The sequence below is a fragment of the Ictidomys tridecemlineatus genome, chromosome 6 (genome assembly GCF_052094955.1).
Source record: "Ictidomys tridecemlineatus isolate mIctTri1 chromosome 6, mIctTri1.hap1, whole genome shotgun sequence".
Lineage (NCBI taxonomy): Eukaryota > Metazoa > Chordata > Mammalia > Rodentia > Sciuridae > Ictidomys > Ictidomys tridecemlineatus.
In genome coordinates, this window is record NC_135482.1 from 173,157,195 (window position 1) to 173,178,368 (window position 21,174).

Here is a 21,174-nt window from a genome sequence, read left to right on the forward strand (position 1 = left end):
GGACTGCAAACTGATGCAACTCTGTGGAAAGTAGTATGGAGATTCCTTAGAAAACTTGGAATAGAACTACCATTTGACTCAGCTATATCACTCCTCAGTCTGTACCCAAAAGACTCAAAAAGAGCCACATCCATGTACACAGCAGCTCAACTCACAATAGCCAAGCTATGGAAACAACCTAGTCATCCTCCAATGAATGAATGGATAAAGAAAATGTGGAATATATATACAGTGAACTATTACTCAGCCATAAAGAAGAATGTAATTATGGCAGTTGTCAGTGAATGGATGGAACTAGAGAATATCATGCTAAGTGAAATAAGCCAATGCCCTAAAACTAAAGCCCAAATGTTCTCCCTGATTTGTGGATGCTAACCCAAAACAAGGGAGGCTGGGGAGGGGAAGAATAGAAATAGACTGGACTAGACAAAGGGTAACAGAGGGACAAGAGTGGGGAGGGGAATAGAAAAGACATCAGAATTAATTGGCCATAACTTTCCTAGCCTTGTGTTTGTATACATGACTAGGGTAACTCCACATCACGTACAACGACAAGAGCAGAAACCTAATTGAATAAGTTATACTTTATATATGTATATTCTGCCAAAATACATTCTAGTGTCATATGTAACTTTAAAAAAGTGCCAAAAATTAAACTCTCAACTTAAAAAAATATATACATATATGTATATGTATGTGTGTGTGTATATATATATATATACAAAAATATATATATATTTAGTTGTGGTTGGACACAATACCTTTATGTATTTATTTATTTTTTAATGTGGTGCTGAGGATCGAACCCAGTGCTGCACATGTGCTAGGTGAGCGCTCTACCAAGCTGAGCCACAACCCTAGCCCCTCAACTTTTGAATGTAGAACATGCTAGCTTCAAAACACCACCACTATCACTACTACCAACAAACATCTCACAGCAATTAAAAGTGACTGTAGGTATTATACGTTATACTGCCTATATTTAATTTCTTTGGGAAATGCACATATATAATGCATGTAGAAGTTTTTTAAAAACAATCTGAGCATCTTTGCATCTGTCATGTGTGTACATTTATAACTATATTGTTTTACAGATAATTATGTTTAAAAAAATTCTAGAATTTATTTTTATATATAGCTGGATTTGGCCTAAAGCAATTCTGATCTACAAATTTAGCATCAATAATATTGATGATAGAATTACCCTAGAATTAGAACAGAAGAGAGGATCACACGTCACTCTAGACTGTCGCACAGTACCTGAGAACAGTGGAAGAGTGAGCTCGGGGTACATCCTGGCCAGTTCGGAGGACAGGAGGGTGAGTGACACACTGTATAGGGGTGGCAATGGTCCGTGCGTTCCGTACAGAATACTGCCGGGTCTTTGTTCAGAGACTTTCTTAGAGTATACAAAAAGCTTTGCTTCAAGAATCTATAAAAAGAAAGTTTAAGAAACAGTATGAGAAAAGCATTAGCTGGACATCTCAGGAGCATTTAATAAAAGTTGTAACAACTGACTAATGCCTATCTGAAGACAGGATTAAAGGTGAAGCTATCAGTTAATTATGATGTTTACATAACATTATATATATATATATATTTTTTTTCACTCTTTGCATCCACCAGTGATTCACAGAAACAAACATGTTCTATCCTCAAGGATAAAAATTTTCCATGCCAGAAAAATGATACGTGCCTGCATGAGCTGCATGGAGATTTCATAAATCTCTCTGTTGGTGTCAGAAGCCTTGAATAGAACGAGGTTTAACAACGTCACTATGTCGAAGGGATAGTTCCTAAAAGCAAGAACACAGCATAGTCTGTAAGGCAGCCTGGCTAGAAATCCTGATAGGTCATTCTCTCTCACAATTTTACACGCCACACTGGCTTGAATCACGTGTACTGACACTCCTTGCCCCTTTGGCTGGTTTCAGCCTCCTCCTTTTGCCATGTATTAGTCAGTGAAGGAAAATGATTCTTCCTGTACAAAGTGGAACGTTGTGACACCAGGACAAAGCACACAGAACTCTATCTGATGCAGATACACTTTAATGAAAACCAAACTTCATGGAAAGGACAGAAGAGGTCATGTGTACTAAATTTCTCAATAGCCCGTTGAATGAAGATTTTCATTTGATCCATCTAATCCAAATAATGATTAGGAGCAATGTGCAAAGCACTGATAATTAGGAAGCTAGAGCGGCTGGACTGCAGCTTAATTGGGAGGACAAACTGTACAGTGTGGTTCTAATGAGCGCCATGGTGGCGGAACCCACCGCATGTTACAAGAATCCTGATGAGGAACACCTATGTCCGCTATGGGTTGGGAAAGGCTTTCCTGAGGTGGAAACAAGGAAACCATGTGTTGAAGCACCTCAAGACACCAGTCCAATGGAAGGGATGGAACTAGGCAGAGAAAAAAGCATTTTGAAGGATCACAAGAATGAAACAGCAAGACCCCTTCTGTAAGGGGAAAGAATCTATGTGTCGTGGATTGAACAAAGAAATTAAGTAGAGGAAAAGGAGGGGATGAGGCTAGGGCAGCAGGTAGCTGCCAAAGATGACCAGCCAACTTTACTCTAAAAGGTGAAGAGCATCACCACAGGATTCACAGTTAGGGAGGGAGGGAACGATGCTCATCCCTTAAAAAAAAAAAAAAAATCACCCTGGATGTTTTGTGGAGCATGGAGTTTAGGGCCATGAGTGGAAGCTGTTCTGAGAATCCACATACAGAATGACGAGGGGTGGAACTGGGGCAGGGACAGTAGAGCCAGGAAAGAGTTACATCCAAAAAACACTAAGGAGACAACATCAGGAAGACCTGGCAATTGTACCTGTGGGGTGGGAGCTGGGGGGAATAGGAGCACAGAGAACAGGTGATGGGCGATCAGCAGTATAAACAAGCAGGATGTGGAAATCAAATCCGTTTTCTCTTTGCTACATAGTGTTATTTAAGATGGCATCTTTTCCCTATATATATTGCCTTAGTTTATTGTGGAAAAGAGGTTATAAATAGAAAATTCCTGGTAAGTTGAAAAATTAGTGACTAGAATGTAGTCTCTATCAAAAGGTGGGTGACTGGTATTTATTTTGGGGCAACCTTCAGAAAGCAAAAGAGAGTCAGGAAGTGAAAAGCATGACTGTTTTTCGGTGGGCTCTTTTTTTGAATCTATATAATTACACTGTCTTGGAAGTTCTGTTTAGAGAAATTGGCCTTTTAGAAAGACCTAGTTCCACTCTGGAGGAATCCCATTTTACAACATCTTCAGTAAGAATTTACAGTGAGAATTGGTTAAGCACATGAAAAAGGTTCTGAATATATTTTCCTTCTAAATAATTCAAGTAACACAAAGGGCTGAGGGATCCTGTCTGAAGATGGTGCACTTGCACGGCTGGCAAGTTGGTGCTGGCTTTAGATAGGTGGATAAAATAAAATACAGAAATAAATCCATCTCTTCCTTCTCCTCTACCCCCTGCTGTTCCTATATCAGAGACAATTACTGTTAATGTTTTGACTCCTTTCTAATTTTATATATCTATATCTATATCTATATCTATATCTATCTATCTATCTATCTATCTATCTATCTATCTATCTATCTATCTATATCACAAATGTATACATTGAAATATCCCTTCCCCAGTACACAGCATTTTAAACATGAATGTGAATATGCTGCTATATTTTGGATGGTCTGTTTGGTCACTGAATTATGGTTCACTTAAGTCTTAACAGCTGCATAGTGTTACCCAGTACAGAGATACCATAAGTACCCATTGTCACAGTGGATGCTGTGTTGAGTATCATTTTAGGCTGAGGCACTCCATCCTCCACCAAAGAGTTGGCAGCCGATATTCCTGAGCTGAATTATTCTCTGAACACTGCTCTCAGCCCAGGAGATTTTCCTAGGCCAAGGTCATGCCTGCTACCCAGCAGCAGTCCCTGTGGTTCTCAACTCTGCTAAGTCCTATGTCCTTCACTTCCCCATAGTCATGGGTCCTAAGGGCACCTCTAATAAAATCTCCACCACTAAGAACTGAATTCCCATCTCAGAATCTCTTTCCTGGGGAATCTCATCTCTGATAATGACAGACATTGAATCTCTTTTCAATTTTCCATTATTATAGTGCCACAAATACCCAATGTGCAAATATTTCTTTGAAAAAGATTTCTAGAAGAGGTCATGGAGGACCAAAGGGCACATTTAAATTTTTGACAGATGCCAATATATCCTGAACTTTTTTTTGTGTGTGTGTGTATTGGGATGCTACACATGCACTCTTTCTTCTACACCCCCAGCCCATTTGATCTTTAAATGAACACAGCATAAAATTGATGTGTCTGATGGGAACCTGGGGAAGGCTCACAGATGTGGAGTGAGAATGGACGGGGGTGGTGAGAATGATGAACAGTGCCTAGTGTTTATGTCATGATATGCTGCTTACTTTATGCCAGGTACTGGGCCATGGCTTTGACCTAGCTTGTTATTTGATCTTCACAAAAAGCCTGAAAGGCTTAAAGAAGTTAAATACTTGCCTGAGGTCATGGAGAATCCCTTACTTCTGAGCTCTTCGTGAGTTCAAATATGTTTGACTCTAAAGAATTCCAGCATTATTGGCCTCCTAGACTGCTGGCAATAGTGCACTCCATAGGAGGACTAATTGGAATTCTTATAAACTGCAGCATCTGGAGACACACCTTTCTCACTGTGGAAGCAGAAAGGAAACTCCCTCCAAGTCCCCCAGCAGTAGACCCATGTCACCTATAGCTCTGCCTTGCAACACTGAGATTCCACACAAAAATATTGATATATCAAGAAGCACAGGGAAGTACTGTTGGGTTGCTGGGGATTTAGAGGCAGGAAGGAGGTAGACAAAGCCTCCCTCTTATGCAGGGCCATGCACTTGACATATAATTAGGGCACTCACTGAGTCGCTTAAGACAGACATATGGAATTCATGCAGAAAAACACTGAAAGGAATAATAGATACAGGAAATGGAAGAAATCCAGAGAAGGACTACATCAGAAAGATATCAAAGAGCAAACAGGCACAATAAAACATCTATACCTATATGTTTAAAATAAGTTTAGAAATGGAATCTTCTATGTTCAGTATTAATTGTTCAACATGGTCAGAGGGTAAAATAAATAAACAGCTGTGATTATATGGGATACAAATAGATGATTAAATTAATGTAAAAGGTATACATGAGGAAGGAAGTTAAACGAGATATAAAACTATGTAGATAAAAGAAATTTTGAAAAATTTGGGTAATGCCAACTGGTTTGGCCATTAGAACTATGTAACAAAGCTCAGGATGGCTTTGAGGCATTCTGAAGAGAAACAGAGATAACTAGTTGGTAGAGGGGATCACTTCACACTTCGCTCCTCTAACAGCCAGTGACTAATAACAGTGTTGATAGAGTGCTTCCCATGTGCAAGGCTTGAGACCAAGAGATCAGATTTTATATAATTTTTACTCTATTATCACTCCTATTTCATAAACGAGTAAGCATTTATAGTAGCTTGCTCAAGTGCACACAGCATGATTAGAGGCAGAGGGAGGATTTGAACCCAAGATAGTTTTGTTTGAGAGCTGGATTTGCCAAACTCTGTGCTCTCCTAAATACTCCAACTGGCATACCTAGCCAAATGAGGCTACTCATCACTTGTTAAGTGTGTGATTGGCATTTGTGAATCATAAGCTGTACTTGTTTTTTCTTTTAGTTGTAGTTGGACACAACACCTTTATTTCACTTGTTTATTTTTGTATGTGGTGCTGAGGATCGAACCTAGGGTCTCGCACGTGCGAGGCGAGCGCTGTACCACTGAGCCACAACCCCAGCCCCACTTTTTAATAGATAGATGTTATTCCCTTAAGAAATGGGCATTTGCTTTTTAGAATTCAAGTTTTCTAGGTTCAATTAAAATTAGGAAAGAATTAAACATAAGGCAAAACAAACAATGACAAAATGGACCCCAGATTATGTTGGAGGACCAAAATAAGAACATCGGAATTCTCAAGTAGTGGCATGTGAAGAGCGAACTCTGATGAGTTAAGCCACAACTGGAAATGGCCTGTGCCCACGTAGAGCAGTGTGTTCACCTTGACCCACAACCACAGAAAGCCTTTTGGTCGTGCACACGTTTCCCATCTGTTGCACACTGGTCTCATTTGCACTTGAGAGGAAGGTTAATAAGTCCGGGCACAGAAGCTAACGAGTTATTGGAATTAAAACTGCCTGTCAGCTATTTTCTTTTGTGCTAAATTATAGTACTAAGCTGCACTTCATAGCTTAATCAAATATTCACACATATTTTGGAAAAAATTCTTCAGAATTCATATTGTCACTTCTACTATCACGTTTGTCTTCACTTCTCCTGGTCTTATTTTCAATATCGCCAGAGGCATAGCACAGCATAGCTTTACTGTTTTTTTTTTTAAATTTTTTTTTTTTTAGTTATACATGGACACAATGTCTTTATTTATTTTTATGTGGTGCTGAGGATCGAACCCAGTGCCTCACACATTCGAGGCAAGCGCTCTGCCACTGAGCCCCAGCCCCAGCCCACAGCTTTACTGTTTTGACTGGAGACCGTAATTTCACAGTGGACACACAAACACATACACACCTACTTCTACTTCTAGTAAAGAAACCAAAACAAACAATGTGGAGAACTGATTTCCCACTCATTATCACAGCTAATGAATACAGGCATTGATACATTTAACTATGCAAAATGGCTAATTTCCTCTTCAAAAACTCAAGGTAGAAAACTGAAACTGACAAGAGGATTTAAAAAAAAATTCAGTCTTTTAGGTATTTTAAAGTCAGTCATTATTCAGCCATAAAAGAAGAATGAAATTATGGCATTTGATGGTAAATGGATGGAATTGGAGACTATCATGCTAAGTGAAATAAGCCAGACCCCAGAAGTCTAAGGTCTAATGTTTCCCCTGATATGAGGAAACTAGTCCATAATAAGGTAGGGGAGAGAGAGAGGAAGGGGAGGGAGGAGGGACAGTGTGAGGGAGAACAGTGGAAAGACTCTGAGCTAACTTTCCTATGTACATATGTGAATACACCACAGTGAATCTCACCATTGTGTGAAGACATTAATAAAAAGCCCTATAAGTAAACAGAAGAAAGATCAGCGGGAAGGGAAGGAGGGGGGGAGGGAAGGGAAAAAAGAGGTACAGGAAACTGAATTAGAACCAATTAGATTCCATGCTTTTATAATTATGTCAAAATAAATCCTGATGTTATACATAATTAAAAAGAATCCATAAAAAGAAAAAAAAACACATAAAAAGACAATTGTTACTGAACCTTAATAAATGAAACTTCAATATTCCTCTAAAAATCAATCCGGCCTATGATCATCCTCAGTGGAAGAGGAGGGGGTAATTATTTATTTTACCAGGATTCTTTGCTTTAGAAGATGCCATGTAGGAGTTACTACACAGAGAACTTGAGAAATTTAAAATATGACTCAGTTTGTATTAAGACTTTTTGGGAACATACTTCAGAAGATAAGGCAAATAGCTTATCTCAGAAGCAAACTTAGAGAAACAAAGCAAAAGCTGGAAACACCAGAACTGCTCTTGAAAAGAAAGAAATGCTGAAAACGTGAGCACAAAGATCGCTTCAGCCCCTCTGGAGCCTGTCTAGACTACCAGGCGAATTTATGGAGAAAGAATGAGTTTAGAAAGGGAGGAGAGCCAGCTCCTTAAATTCTCAAACTGTCTTGTGGTCTGAATGGTCTGAGAGACAAAGCAGTTGAGGAGGATGTCTTCAAACATCTACCAGTAACACAGGGTTTTATGAGCCAACAACCAGGAGTATTGCTGAAGTTGAGACTATCTTGATAAATTCATGAAGCATTGCTTTGTGTCCCCTAAGGAAAAAAATACCTAGATTTAGTCAGAGGCATGTGTTGCGGTATTTTTGAGATGGCTTTACAGTGAAATAAATTTGACTTATGACAGTTCATATCAAGACTGTTGGGAAAAGGGCAGTGAAGAGAGGAAACCTGTTACTTTTTTTCCTTCTTTTAATCAAAGAGTTCTCAGTCTCAGATTGAAGTACAATTTTAAAAAATCTGAGAATCATGTAAATAAAACTTTACTTTTAGAACCCTGAAATATCTAAAAAAAAAAAAAACACACTAAAGAATTTTTTTTGTAACAATGTTATTTTGGCAATGTCTAGTAGATATAATTTTTAGTAATTCTTATATCAAGAAATAAAATTTGATAGGAAATCAGACAGTGGAGGTTACTGTCACATGCTATAAGTTTTATGGAGGTTAATATATATATATATATATATATAAAATTCTGCTACTCAGATTATGGACAGTAAAATCTTTAGACATGAAAAGTTATCTATTTTTTTTAAAGAAAGAATTTTAAGAGAAATCTGTCTCTTTAAATATCATGCTCATTTTGGGTTCATTGAAAGTAGATATCTTCTAAAATACTGTTCTTATTAATTTAGATCCATAATAGGTTGAAATTTAAAGCTAATTCACTTTTATTCCCTTGATCCATTAGTTCAAGATGGCTATTTAAAACACAAAATTTAATTTAAAAAAGAAAATTGATGTTCTACGTGAGTCTTTTCAAAAATAAACTTGAATTGCATTCTCTTAAATTTTCTAAGATACAAATTCTTCCTTAGGGATTTGTGATCTGGAGGCTCTTTATTAACCCTTTCATCTCAGCTATAAAATTATTTTCCTCAATGAATTGTAGTGCTGAAGAACTTCATTAAATGACTCATTTATATAACAAAGGCTACTGTTTTAGTCTTAGGGCTGGGGTGTAACTCAAAGGTAGAGTGTATTCTTGGCTTGATGGAAGTCCTGGAGTCAATCCTCCCCAAGAAAGTGTAATCTATGGAGTCTAGGGTGTCACAGGTCCTTCTGTCATTTCCTGCACCCTTATCCTGGCCCTATTTCTGAAGAAGATTTCAATATCTTAGGTTGCGTCCTGGGTTTGATTTGGTCTACAGATGGCTGAAGAGCTGACAGTTCATACCTGTCATAGACATTTCTAGACATTCCTTTAACTCCTTAAATGTATCTTTATCATTTTCAAATTCAGCTCTCATATCACTGTGAATTTGTGAAAAATTCAAAAGGATACTATAACAACAAATCAATCTCCTGATCAAATGAGAGAAATCAATGTAACTTCAATTTTAAAGGGGGATAGTTTATCTGCTGGGGACAAGTAGGGCACTTTGTATTCTCATAGGATTTTCTCTACTCAGATAATTGCAAAGCAGTCAGCTCTCAATCATTCATATTGTGAACAGCAACTTTTACTATACTTGCCACCAGCCTCTAATTACAAACATTCATACCTGCTTCCACATACAGTTGCTATGGCTTTGAAGCAGCCGGATGCAAGTTGGTAGGAACCTGTGTAGCATCGGTCAATGGCCCAATTAAAAAGGTTTATTTGATCAGGATTAAGTTCCAATAGCAAGACAACAACTTCACAGCCAAGTTGATGAACCTGAATACACAGAACAAAGCAATTACTCATACTTAATGCAAGAAGGTTCTAAGAAAGACACAAGATTAAGGTTAGCCAGTATAAATTGGGTAAAACAACGGTGGAGACAGAGCATTCATTTTGTTTAATTTTCATGCCACATATTCTTCTCTAAGAGGATCTTATGTTGTAAACAGAACTGACACATAATAAATTAACTCTAAATTTAACTCTAGGGAAATCTGTTATGTAAGATACACTCATTCTAAAATTTTTAACCCTGAAAAGGTTATGTTATTGGTAATGTTTCTTTTTTGCATTTAAGATATTTCTGAGAAATATATTCATTTGGTTTAAATCAAATACAAAAATAGATAATCTTCATGTATATGAAGTCTTTTATGGAAAAAGATCAGAATATGATTATGAGTCTTGATTATAAAATATATGTGTGAAGCTCAGCTACTAATCTTTCAAATAGGATTATAGTCTCTTGGGCTGGGGATGTGGCTCAAGCGATAGCACGCTCGCCTGGCATGCGTGCAGCCCAGGTTCGATCCTCAGCACCACATACCAACAAAGATGTTGTGTCCGCCGAGAACTAAAAAATAAATAAATAAATATTTTTAAAAAGACCAAAATCTAAAGCAAAGTTATGCTTAAAAAAAAAAGGATTATAGTCTCTTAGTGGGAATAAGTCAAAAGATATACTATAGAACGCCAATTAATAGTAATAGACTATATTCTTGAAAATTGCTGAGTGCATATTAAGTTTTCTCATGCTCCAAATGATAACTACATGAGCGACTACATAGGAACTAGATTTAAATATTACAGAATATATATACGTAAATCATGTGCATATTGCATATTTAAAAATATGTTGTATATGATAAATACAATTTTATATGTTGATTAAAATATAAATTTGAGAAAAAAGAAATATAGTCTCAATAGATTCATTGTAATCAGAGGCTTTCATATGGAAAAATACTACACTGGATAGAGCACTTAATTGAAAATTCCTGAAGCTACTGTCAAAATATTGGAAGGTCAGTGAACATGCACGTTCATCCAAGAGAAGCCTGGTGCCTCAAGGCTATATCCCCCTCATAAAATAACATCTTCCCATCTTTTCTTGAAATGACCCAGTCTCCTTGCCAGTTGCAACCATGTGAAAATCAAACAATCTGGCTTGTTTGTTTACTTGCAAGGTCTGGGTCCAGATGGGAATGATATTCTAATTGGATGGACAAGCAACTCCAACCTAGCTGTCCCCATCCCCCTTGTATAATTTGCAACAGATAAAAGCTGATGCTACTACTGCAAAGGATCTGAAGATAACTTTTCATTAAAAAGTTAAGTTTGACTTGAAAGAAAATCAGCAAGTTTTTGTTGTGCTTTAGAAACTTTACATTGAAGTATAAAATGCATAGAGATAGTATATAAGTATATGATGAATTATCCTGAACATACAATGGGCCCACCACCAGATCAGACCAGAATATTACCACATCACTGAAGACTCTCTTGAGCATTCTGAATAGCCTCTTTCTCTTTCCCTGATGCAACCACTACCTGACTTAACTATTAATTAGTTTGAGCAGTTTTTTCAGTTTTTCAACTTTATATATTTTTTTTTATTGGTTGTTCAAAACATTACATAGTTCTTGATATATCATATTTCACACTTTGATTCAAGTGGGTTATGAACTCGAATTTTTACCCCGTATACAGATTGCAGAATCACATCAGTTACACTTCCATTGATTTACATATTGCCATACTCGTGTCTGTTGTATTCAACTTTATATTAATGGAGTTATACAGTATATAATTTTGTGTCTCATGTGATTTTAATTTGCATTTCCCTGATGCTACAGACTAGAGTTCATGCGTTAAATCCTAAACCTAAATGTAATAGTTTTCAGAGATGAGTCCTTCAGGAGGTGATGAGTCATACCATTAGGTGCTCATATGAATCTGATAACTATCTTAATAAAAGGAATCCCACATAACTTCCTTTGACCACCTGAGGATCCAGCAAAAAGATGGCCATCTAAAAACCAGGAAGTGGCCTTTACTAGACACCAAATCTGCCAGCATCTTAATCTTAAGAGTCCCTTGTCCCCACAACAGTAAGAAATAAATTTCTATTGTTGATAAGTCACTCAAGCTATGGTATTTTGTTACAAATGCCTGAATGGACTAAGATACCTGATTGTTAATGGGTTGGAGAGTTTTTTATGCTTCTTGGACATTTAGATAACTTCTTGTGAATTGCTTAAATTGCTTTTTAAAAAATTTTTATTATTGGTTGTTCAAAACATTACATAGTTCTTGACATATCCTATTTCATACATTTGATTCAAGTGGGTTATGAACTCCCATTTTTACCCCGTATACAGATTGCAGAATCACATGGGTTACACATCCACGTTTTTACATACTGCCATACTAGTGTCTGTTGTATTCTGTTGCCTTTATTTTTCTATTGAGTTTGTATATATCTATTTGTAGGGGTTGTTTATATATTCTAGATAAAAATCCCTTCCTAGTTATGTGTTACAAACATCTCTATTAGTAATGGTGTGCTTTGACAAAAGTTATTAATTAGTCCTTCCTTATAGTTAGAACTTTATGCATCCTGTTTAAGAAATCTAACCCTAACTCCAGAATGAAGATATTCTTTTATATTATTTTCAAGAAACTTCAGTATTTTAGATGTTACATTTAGATCTACCATCTACCTATAATGTTAGAGTCTGTAAACAAGTCTGGATGGTGCCTGGCAAATGTTAGAGTCTGTAAACAAGTCTGGATGGCGCCTGGCATATTTCCAGAGGGAGTGGTTTGTGAAGTAATGCCAGTGAGCCATTAAGTGTGGAGATTCCTCATTGGTTGACTGATGTATCTAGTTTATGCTAATTAAGATAAGCTGTGTGGAATGTATAAATACCGCTCCTGTCCTACAATAAACGGCTCCTACTCCTGCTGTATCAATGTATACAAGTTGCTTGTCACCACCGCCCCCCCCACTGCCAGTTATTTTGCTGCATCCGGACTGCAGCAGTATAATGCAGTTTTGGATATAGTGTTAGGAAGGAATCAAATTACACTTTTAAATTTTTTAAAAAATATGGTTATTCAATCAAATAACTTGTTGATAAAAACACTTATTGGAAAAAACTTCCCTTCCCCACACCTCTGTAGTACCACCTTTGAGGTAAATAAAATGTAAATATATGTGATTCATTTCTTGCCTCTCTATTCTACTTCATTTATATATTTATCTATTTTCAGGTCAATATTTACTGTTTTAACTACCATAAGTTTATGATAAGTGTTGGTTTCTGCTAAAGTAAATCCTCTTGCTTTGCTTATGTTGTTTAAAATTACCTTTCTTGGTCTTTTACATTTCCATATATATATTTTAAAAGGAACATGTCAGTTGCCACAAATATCCTACTAGGGTTTTGACTGGGTTTGTAATGTCTCTATCATTTTGGTGGAAAACTGACATCTTTATATTATTGAATTTTCTAATTCATAAATATAGTCCTTTTACCATTTATTAGATCTTTAATTTTTCTCATTAAAGCTTTATATATTTCTATGTAAAAGGGCTGTATACATTTTTCTTTGATGTATTCCTAAGTATTTAATGTTAGTTCCTAATTAAAAATGCTATTATGAATGGTATAATATTTACAATTTTTTTCCTAATTGCTTAGTGCTGTATATTGAAATATAACTGATTTTTTTTCATTTTGATCTTTCATTCAGCAATTTTGCTAAATAAATCTATAGATTCTTTTGGATTTCCTGTATACCTAATTGTATCATTTGTGAATAATGAGTTTTATTTCTTCTTTTTCACTTCTTGTATTTTTTTTTCCCTATGCACTGGCTAGGATCTCTAGTACAATAGTGATGGAGGTGGTAAAAGGTGGACTTTCTTGGTCATTCTAATCTCAGAGGGAATACTTTCTATATTAACTGGTAAGCATGATGTTTACTCCAAAGGTGTATTTTTTTAAACAGACACCCTTTATCAAACATTCTTTTCTTGGTTGCGCTAGTTTTTCCTCATTAGTGAGGAATGATTTTCTTCTGTTGTGTTTTTCTGAGAATTTGTCTACTTAATCTAAAATTCAAGTTCATTGGCATCAAGATATACATATGTTCCCTTTTACTTCTACTATGTCGCATCTGTAGTAATGCTCCTATTTGTATTAGACTTCTCTCACTGTTTTCTTGACCAGATCTGCTCTCTATTAATTTTATTAGTCTTAACAAATTCAATTTTTGACTTTAATGATCATTAGCACTAATTTTTTTCTCTCTCATTAATTTTTGTTATCTCCATTCTTTTCTTTGTTGTATTTTGAGTTTGATATGCTTTTTTTTTTTCTAACTTCCTAAGATGGATGCTTAGTTCATTGATTATCTGCCTTTTTTCTTTCTCCTACATGCATCTAAGTCAATATGTTTCAAATGCGTTTCTAAGAAAGGCTTTATTTATAGCCCACAAATTTAGTATGTAGTATTTTCATTATTCTTCAGTTTAAAACATTTTCTAGCTTCCACTGTTATTTATTCTTTCACAACTGGTTATCTGGAAGTGTTTTTTTTAAGTTATCTTTTTATTATTCATTACTAGCTTAATGTTACTATGAATAGATAACAGAATCTGTATCATTTTAATCATCTGAATTATGTGAAACTTGCTTTATGACCAGTTTATGGTCAATTTTGGTAGATGCTACTGTGTTTTTGATCCTGGTGTATCATAATGCAATGTGAACAACACATAAACCCTCACTAGCGTAGCTGACGTGGGAGGAAATTGTGTTGTAAATGATGTTTCCAGAGTTCAGGAACTCAACGAGGCAGAACCCCAAAGACATTTAAAAACAATATATTTTTTGCTACTACTTACTCTTAAATCTTGACAAGCCAGAATGTTGTCAAGCCACTTATATAGGTATCCATCTGGGGAAAGGCCCACATTGTCGAAAACAGGGCCACAACACAATACTGCTGACATTGCCTGATAATAAAAGACAATAAAACAAGGACATGAAACCTGGAACTGTAATGGTATTACATCCAGCTGACTTTATAAGACGTAACTGCCAGAACTACAGATGATGAGGTCCTATGAAGGCAGTTATTCCTCCAAGATTTTAAAGCATTCTTTAGCCAAATCAATAAAAATATCATATTCCAAACTTGGTTTTTAAATAAACATTAAAAGTTTATCATTTAGCTATGTGATTTTTACAATTACAACAAATCTTTATATGATGAAAAGTATTCAAAACAAAATGAACACTTCATAATATGTAAAATAAACTTTGTTTCAATGATTTCAAGTGAACAATTTCTGCTTATAAGATATATTTATATCTTCAAATTTTGTTTTTATGTCAGATATTAGACTAATGTACTGTATTGAAAAACCTACGAAACAGCAAAATAAATAATTATGATCCTAATCAAAGTTAAAGAAAATAAAAGACTATAAATTTTGGTTGGGGAAACAGAGGATCCTGACTTAAACATGGTAGGACCAGATGTCTGTCAAGTTCATCATTTCCATTAACCATGCTGAGCTCAAAGTTCACCTGAATCAGTTATGGTGCATATGACAGAGCTGATAGGCAGTTACTTTTCTAAAAGACATCAGGCTATAAGAATCATATTTCTGCTGATTTTGAAAAGTCCTCATAGTATGGAAACATTTCTTGCAGTGTGCTAAGGAAAGAAGAAGAATAAAAGGGGATTTGAACCTGAGGTGAATCTGTTTTTTTTTTTTTTTTTTTTTTTAAGGTTGGAAGTCAATTGACAAAGCAATGACTTAAAGAGTAAGTAAGCAAAACCATATGGTCTCAGAAAGGAGAAACACTGGATAAAAGTGAGAGCTTTAAATGTGAGCCCAGGTGGAATATTAACATTTATCTATTGACCTGTGTTAATGTGTATATTTGGAAGTTTCTGACATCAATCTATGTATTTATATGTGTGTGTCCATTTTTTTCATGTACATTTATATTTGATTAGATCACATCATGTTACTTACTTTGACCGTATTTATTTTTTTGTCATAGTAAGGATTGGACCCAGGGGCTTTACACACACTAGGCAAGTGCTCTACTACTAAGCTACACCCCCAGCCTTTATTTTCAAGACATGGCTGTTAGTTTAAGGATGGAGATCATTGATCTGACCAATGCCATTCAGCAAGAAGACATCCCCTACCTTTAATGCACAATACTGGTATCTTGTAATCTGATGATTTCTGTCACTGTAACGATCCAGAGGTGTAAACATAATGCTGAAGGGTCCTGCCCACTGGCTAAATAAGATGAAGAGATGGTGCCTCAAGCTTTGCTGGGGGAAGAGAAATCTTCGGTGGTGCACTGGGGAGGAAAACAGAGTTAGGGTGTACTGACTGGGTGCAGTCTATAACAGGACTGTGTGAGGTTCTCAAGTTTTGTGAAAGGAACACTCTCATTTTCTAAGTCCACTTTTCTTCCCTTTCCTTCCTTCCATTTTTTAAAAAGTTTTTGACGCATGCTAAACGTGCATTTCCACTGAGCTACATTCCCAGCTCCCTAACTCCAGTTTCCTTTAATAATGAAACTTGAGTTTTTAAAATCATTTCTTTCTACATGTGCACTTTTCCTCCCTTCATGTTGCAGCCAACTGCACCTTGACTCAGAGTGGGAAGGAGAGACAGACCACAGGACCTGCAGACACTCTCTTCACACTGACAGTTAAGGTGACTCCTAGTCAGCTGCTTCTCACAGATGACAAGTATTCCTATTGCTGCTGCCTGTTGTGAGGAAGGATTGTGGAATGCAGTACAGAGTGTAACCCAAATCCTAACTTAGGATCTTCAAGGATGAGGAACATTGGTAAGAAGGTTAGTAACACCAAAATAATGAAAAGTGGCTACATGACTTGGGTTTCAGCTTTTTGTAATTAAACAAAAAGCACTTTTTATGTGAAACTGACAAATGAAAATATTTTATAACCATTTGCCCTGTGGTTCTCTCAATAATGTAATACTTAATTACATTATTAACTAAGATAGTTCTCTCAATAATGTAATACTTAAATCAAATGTAAAATATATTAAAGTGATGTAGAATTCTACTCCATGTGTCGATGAGATGGCAGCAGAGAGCAGGAATATTGCTGAAATTATATGTTCGTCAATTAGCACAGAGACAATGTGATAAAATGAAGCTTGTATGAATGTTTCCTCTGAATTACTTCCTTCCTATAGAAATCATAAGAGCTCCTTTTCAGATGGGAACCCAAACAAAAAATAGAAATGACAATTACAAAACCCAGTCTGATTCCTGTTGCTCCCTTTCCAATTCTGTGCTGAGCTATGACAACCTGTTCTAACATGCATTTCCAAGTATCTCAAAACAAACAATGAACTCTCATCCTGGATGGGCATGCGGGCTAGGAGAATTGAAGAGGAAAGCAGAGTCCTAAGGAGCACAAGTGGTTTTCCAAGCATGAAAGGTAATTTGTAAAGATGTATCACTGCACCTGGAACACACTGAATCAAGTTGGCAACCATGGCACTAAAATGTGCCCGGATATCTTTAAGAATTTCAACTTCTTTGTCATTTTCAGCTTCTAGGAGCATGCGGGTCAAGTCCACATATTCTAAGAACAAAGCTCCAAGGGCTAATGTATCCCGTTCTAAGGCTCCATTTGTGCTGGAATAAAGGAAAAAAAATCAAACTTTTAGACCATCAGTCTTTACAGGCGTCATGAAAAATAAGATTCACATCAGGATTCGTGGAGTAAAATCTGTTCTCTTTATACAGTTTAAGAAGAATATGGAAAAAGTAGGCTTTAAAAAAACTTTTTTGAGTTAATATATGTAAGAGAAAAGAGAGAGATGAAAAAGGAGACCAAAAGACTCGTTTGGTGAGGAGAGACCAACTCAGTAGAGTTTTGTTCCTACCTGTCACTTATGACACCTGCATCAGCCAGAAGCTCAAAAATGCGGAGTAACTGTAGCCTTAACAAGTCTCGCCGTTCTCGGCGCTTCTTGTTCTGTGTAGAAGGAGGTAAAATAGCACTCACAGTCACAGGCAAAGACATCGGGAGACTATACTTTAGGAGACTACTACAGAAATGCAGCGTCTAGTACTTTCACTTTTTAAGCATAAAAGACAACATACATGCTTTTTCCTTATTCCTAATGCTTAGACACAATGCTTGCTGATCAGAAGTGAGGTAATAAATACACATAAGGGGAGAATGCTGAGAACTAACAAGCCAGATGTTCCCAGTGGTGAAAGATTGAATCTATGAAACTAGTGGAGTGGGACAGGGGACACTGAGAATCCCATCAAGTCTGGTCATAGACGTAACACTGTGTGCCAAATTGCTGAATTTTTACCATTTGTTATCCTCACATCTACTGTATGGAAAACTTCTTTTTTGGTCATTTTACTAATCCTGGTAAATAAGTGAATTTTGAAGTGGACTCACTTCAGGGGAAATAATGTATCAGATACCAAATGAAACAAATAGTTTTCTTGGCCATTGACTTTCTTGTAAACAAACAAGTAAACTAAAAACTGACTTAAATTTTAACTCAAATCTTTTGCAAAAGAATGTAATACAACAATGTATACAAGACTAAATTGTTTTGAATTATATATTTAGGACATAACATGCTTTAAAATTGGAACCATAGTATACTAAATACTTGAATTTTGAAAAGTAAGGAAAATGACAAATTTTGGTGAAATATTAAGAATTATTGTTAAAGGCATGTGTCGGTATTGGCATTCTTTAGGAGAAGCTACTAGAATTGATTTAAATTCATGCCACTGTCCAAATAAGCTATGTCTTAATTATTGAAATTCAAAATCCTACCTCTGGTCTTCTTTCTAGAGCCTCTTTCATTAATGGATGAAGTTCTTCTACCAATTCTCTATGGAAGCAAAAGATTCCATTTGAAATTCATTGTTATTGATACAAAACTTGTCACCAAAAATGTCCATTCAATCCTAAATTTCTTGCTTTTCTTCATTTTGCTTCTGATATAATAATTTTCTGACTGCTCCAAAATTCCCTATCATGTGGTGAACTGTAAGGTACTGGTCTATACTTTGTATTACTGGTCTTAATCCCAGTGCTGTGCACGTAATTTTGGCTTAATATATACCTGTTGACTTGGTTGTGATTTAATATTCTGGTGACCTTTTTCCGCAAAAAACCCTATCTGAATAATTAAACAAGGAATATTTTTCAAGTGCTTACTAAATTTACTATGAGCTATGAAACTAAAAATAAATTAATTGAGTCTCTATACACAAGAAAATTTCAGGACAATTAGAGAAAAAGAGATGGGTACAATTGCTCTGAGCTAACATTGGGATACATGTTCTGGAGACTGTTTTCAGTTGATTTTAAAAATGAAATCCTTGGATTTCAGAGCTAAATTTCTTTATTTGAGCTATATGATAAATAAAAAAGTTATGACAGGTACTAAACTAGTGAGGTTGCCATCAAAATTATTTTTCCTGTGTGGTAAAAATATGTTTGATCATTTTAACATACATTGTATATCATACATATATACCCTTCACCTGTCCCCACAGTCTCAATTTTTTAGATTTATACTTGTCAACCTATATAGTTAGAAATAACTTCTGAATTAAAAATTTCAGAAATATCTTCTGAATTGCTATGTCAAAACACAAAATTATGAGTTCCAGCTTGTCACCAGACTAGTACTAACTTACTTTGTCTATAATATATGGCATGGTTGAAAACTGCATCGTTTCTGGTAGGATATTCTATGCTGTTTGCTATCACCCTCTAAGAAAATCCAAGGACAGGAAGGCACAAACCCAGTGGCATTTTGCACTGAGAGACAGAAAATCTGGTTTCTAGTCCTAATTTTTCTAATACATATGCTAGGATTTCTTTATGAAAGAAATACGAATAAGGGCTGGGGCTGTAGCTCAGAGGCAGAACACTTGCCTACCACGTGTGAGGCACTGGGTTAGATCCTTAGTACCACATTAAAATAAACAGATAAAATTAAGGCACTAAAAAATACAAATCATCTTAATAGTCTCCTCTACAGAACAGATTCTAGTTACCAAATGTTACTTATGTGCATGGAGTGCCTATTTACATTTAATATATCATCTCAGGAAATTTATGAGATGTATTCTATTATACCTTTTTTTTAAATTAAAGAGTTGCACTTTATTTCTATTTGTTATACCAACTTTACAGTTGAGGATGCTGAGGCTTAGGGACATTAAGTTTTCCAGATGCACCTGGTGGTGGGTTAAAAATGTCACCTACCTCCATGAATAGTGAAAGGACAAAATATGCAAAAAGATTTATGTTCTATGAGAAAGAACTTTAGGTCATTTCATCATTATTATTGTTATTATAATCTTTTTAAAGTAAGTATGTTAAGATGAAGCTTAATTTTAACTAATTAACTAAAACTAGTAAAATGCTGGTTCACTGGAACTCAAGAAATAAGAACCCCAAATTTTTATTATTTTTTTAAGGATAAAATCTAATTTTCAGTGAATATCTTAATGGGTCTTTTTCAGTTGTTTCTGAAACATCTCAATAATCTTTATTTTTCAAATAGAGTTTCTCCTAGATATTTGAAGTTTTCCCTTTTCCCTCTCCATGGAAAATTTTGATATATATTTTTTTGTCCATGTTGGATTTCATTGCTTAGCTAATACCATCAGAAGCAGCCCAAAGGAACATTTTACAATGCCTTTTTCAAAATACTTTGATGCTGCCTCATTGGAATTTTTATTTGATTGCCGATGCAAGATGCAAAATAAAGGAATCCAGAAAATCAGGTTTGCTGTTGCTCTTAAGGCAAGAGAAAGTACCATACAGAAAAATCAGCCAGCCAAATTGAAAACACCCAAAAGGGTTCTACCCATGCATCACCTTTAAGAGTCTGTTAGATAAATGGCAGATGAACAGATACTGTTATTATTTGATATCACAGCCTCTGAGCAGTCTGGGAAACGGGATTGATGGGGAGTCATCTTCATTTATAGTTAATTAAAACAAAGCTTTCAAGTGAAATCAGATCTGAGAGGTAAAAATCAAAGCTGCAATAACTAAAAGTGAAATGTGAGGCAGTTACAAGGAACACTCATTACGTGCACATCAACCAAAGAAGACAAAGGAAATCGCACGAAGCCTACAAATTCTCCAGGTGCACACCAATACATACACGCAAACTCAAGCTAAGAAAAGCAACTACAATAGCAGCAGCATGTATGCACGTAGAAAAAGTCATTAAGACTACTGTACCTGAAAACAAGGGAATTTGTTCTTCCAAATCCTAAAACTAAGGACTCTGTGATCTCAATGCTCTCTAGTCTCATCAAAGGCACCAACTGCTTTAACAGAACTCCCACCGATGGGGTGCCTATGGCCTGAAACAAGTTGATTAAAAGTGAAAAACAGGTAACATGGTAACTGATGGTTCCTTTCAACACATGAGGATTCCATTATAACAGTTTCAAAGTACTGAGCCACATTCCAAGGCACTGCCATCATTACAGGAAAAAAATGCACAAATTTAATACAGAACAAGGAAGGTAATTCCCAACTGGGACACA

At 35.8% G+C, this 21,174-nt stretch overlaps 1 protein-coding gene across 7 annotated transcripts in view; it reads right to left on the minus strand.

Moving 5' to 3' along the window:
- The window catches only part of Fry (FRY microtubule binding protein), a 392,985-nt gene that overhangs the window by 76,537 nt on the left and 295,274 nt on the right, over positions 1-21,174 (minus strand). For all 7 annotated transcript variants that reach the window (XR_013423443.1, XM_078016146.1, XM_021730283.3 and 4 more), the window contains 9 exons: positions 20,864-20,988; positions 18,428-18,485; positions 17,505-17,596; positions 17,081-17,253; positions 15,773-15,933; positions 14,451-14,561; positions 9,375-9,529; positions 1,697-1,796; positions 1,261-1,432 (listed from right to left, as the gene is read on the minus strand). Coding sequence is in view for 6 of the 7 variants with exons in the window: in XM_078016146.1 (XP_077872272.1) it covers positions 1,261-1,432; positions 1,697-1,796; positions 9,375-9,529; positions 14,451-14,561; positions 15,773-15,933; positions 17,081-17,253; positions 17,505-17,596; positions 18,428-18,485; positions 20,864-20,988 (1,147 nt within the window). In the remaining variant the exon portion in view is untranslated. The remainder of the gene's footprint in view (positions 1-1,260; positions 1,433-1,696; positions 1,797-9,374; positions 9,530-14,450; positions 14,562-15,772; positions 15,934-17,080; positions 17,254-17,504; positions 17,597-18,427; positions 18,486-20,863; positions 20,989-21,174) is intronic.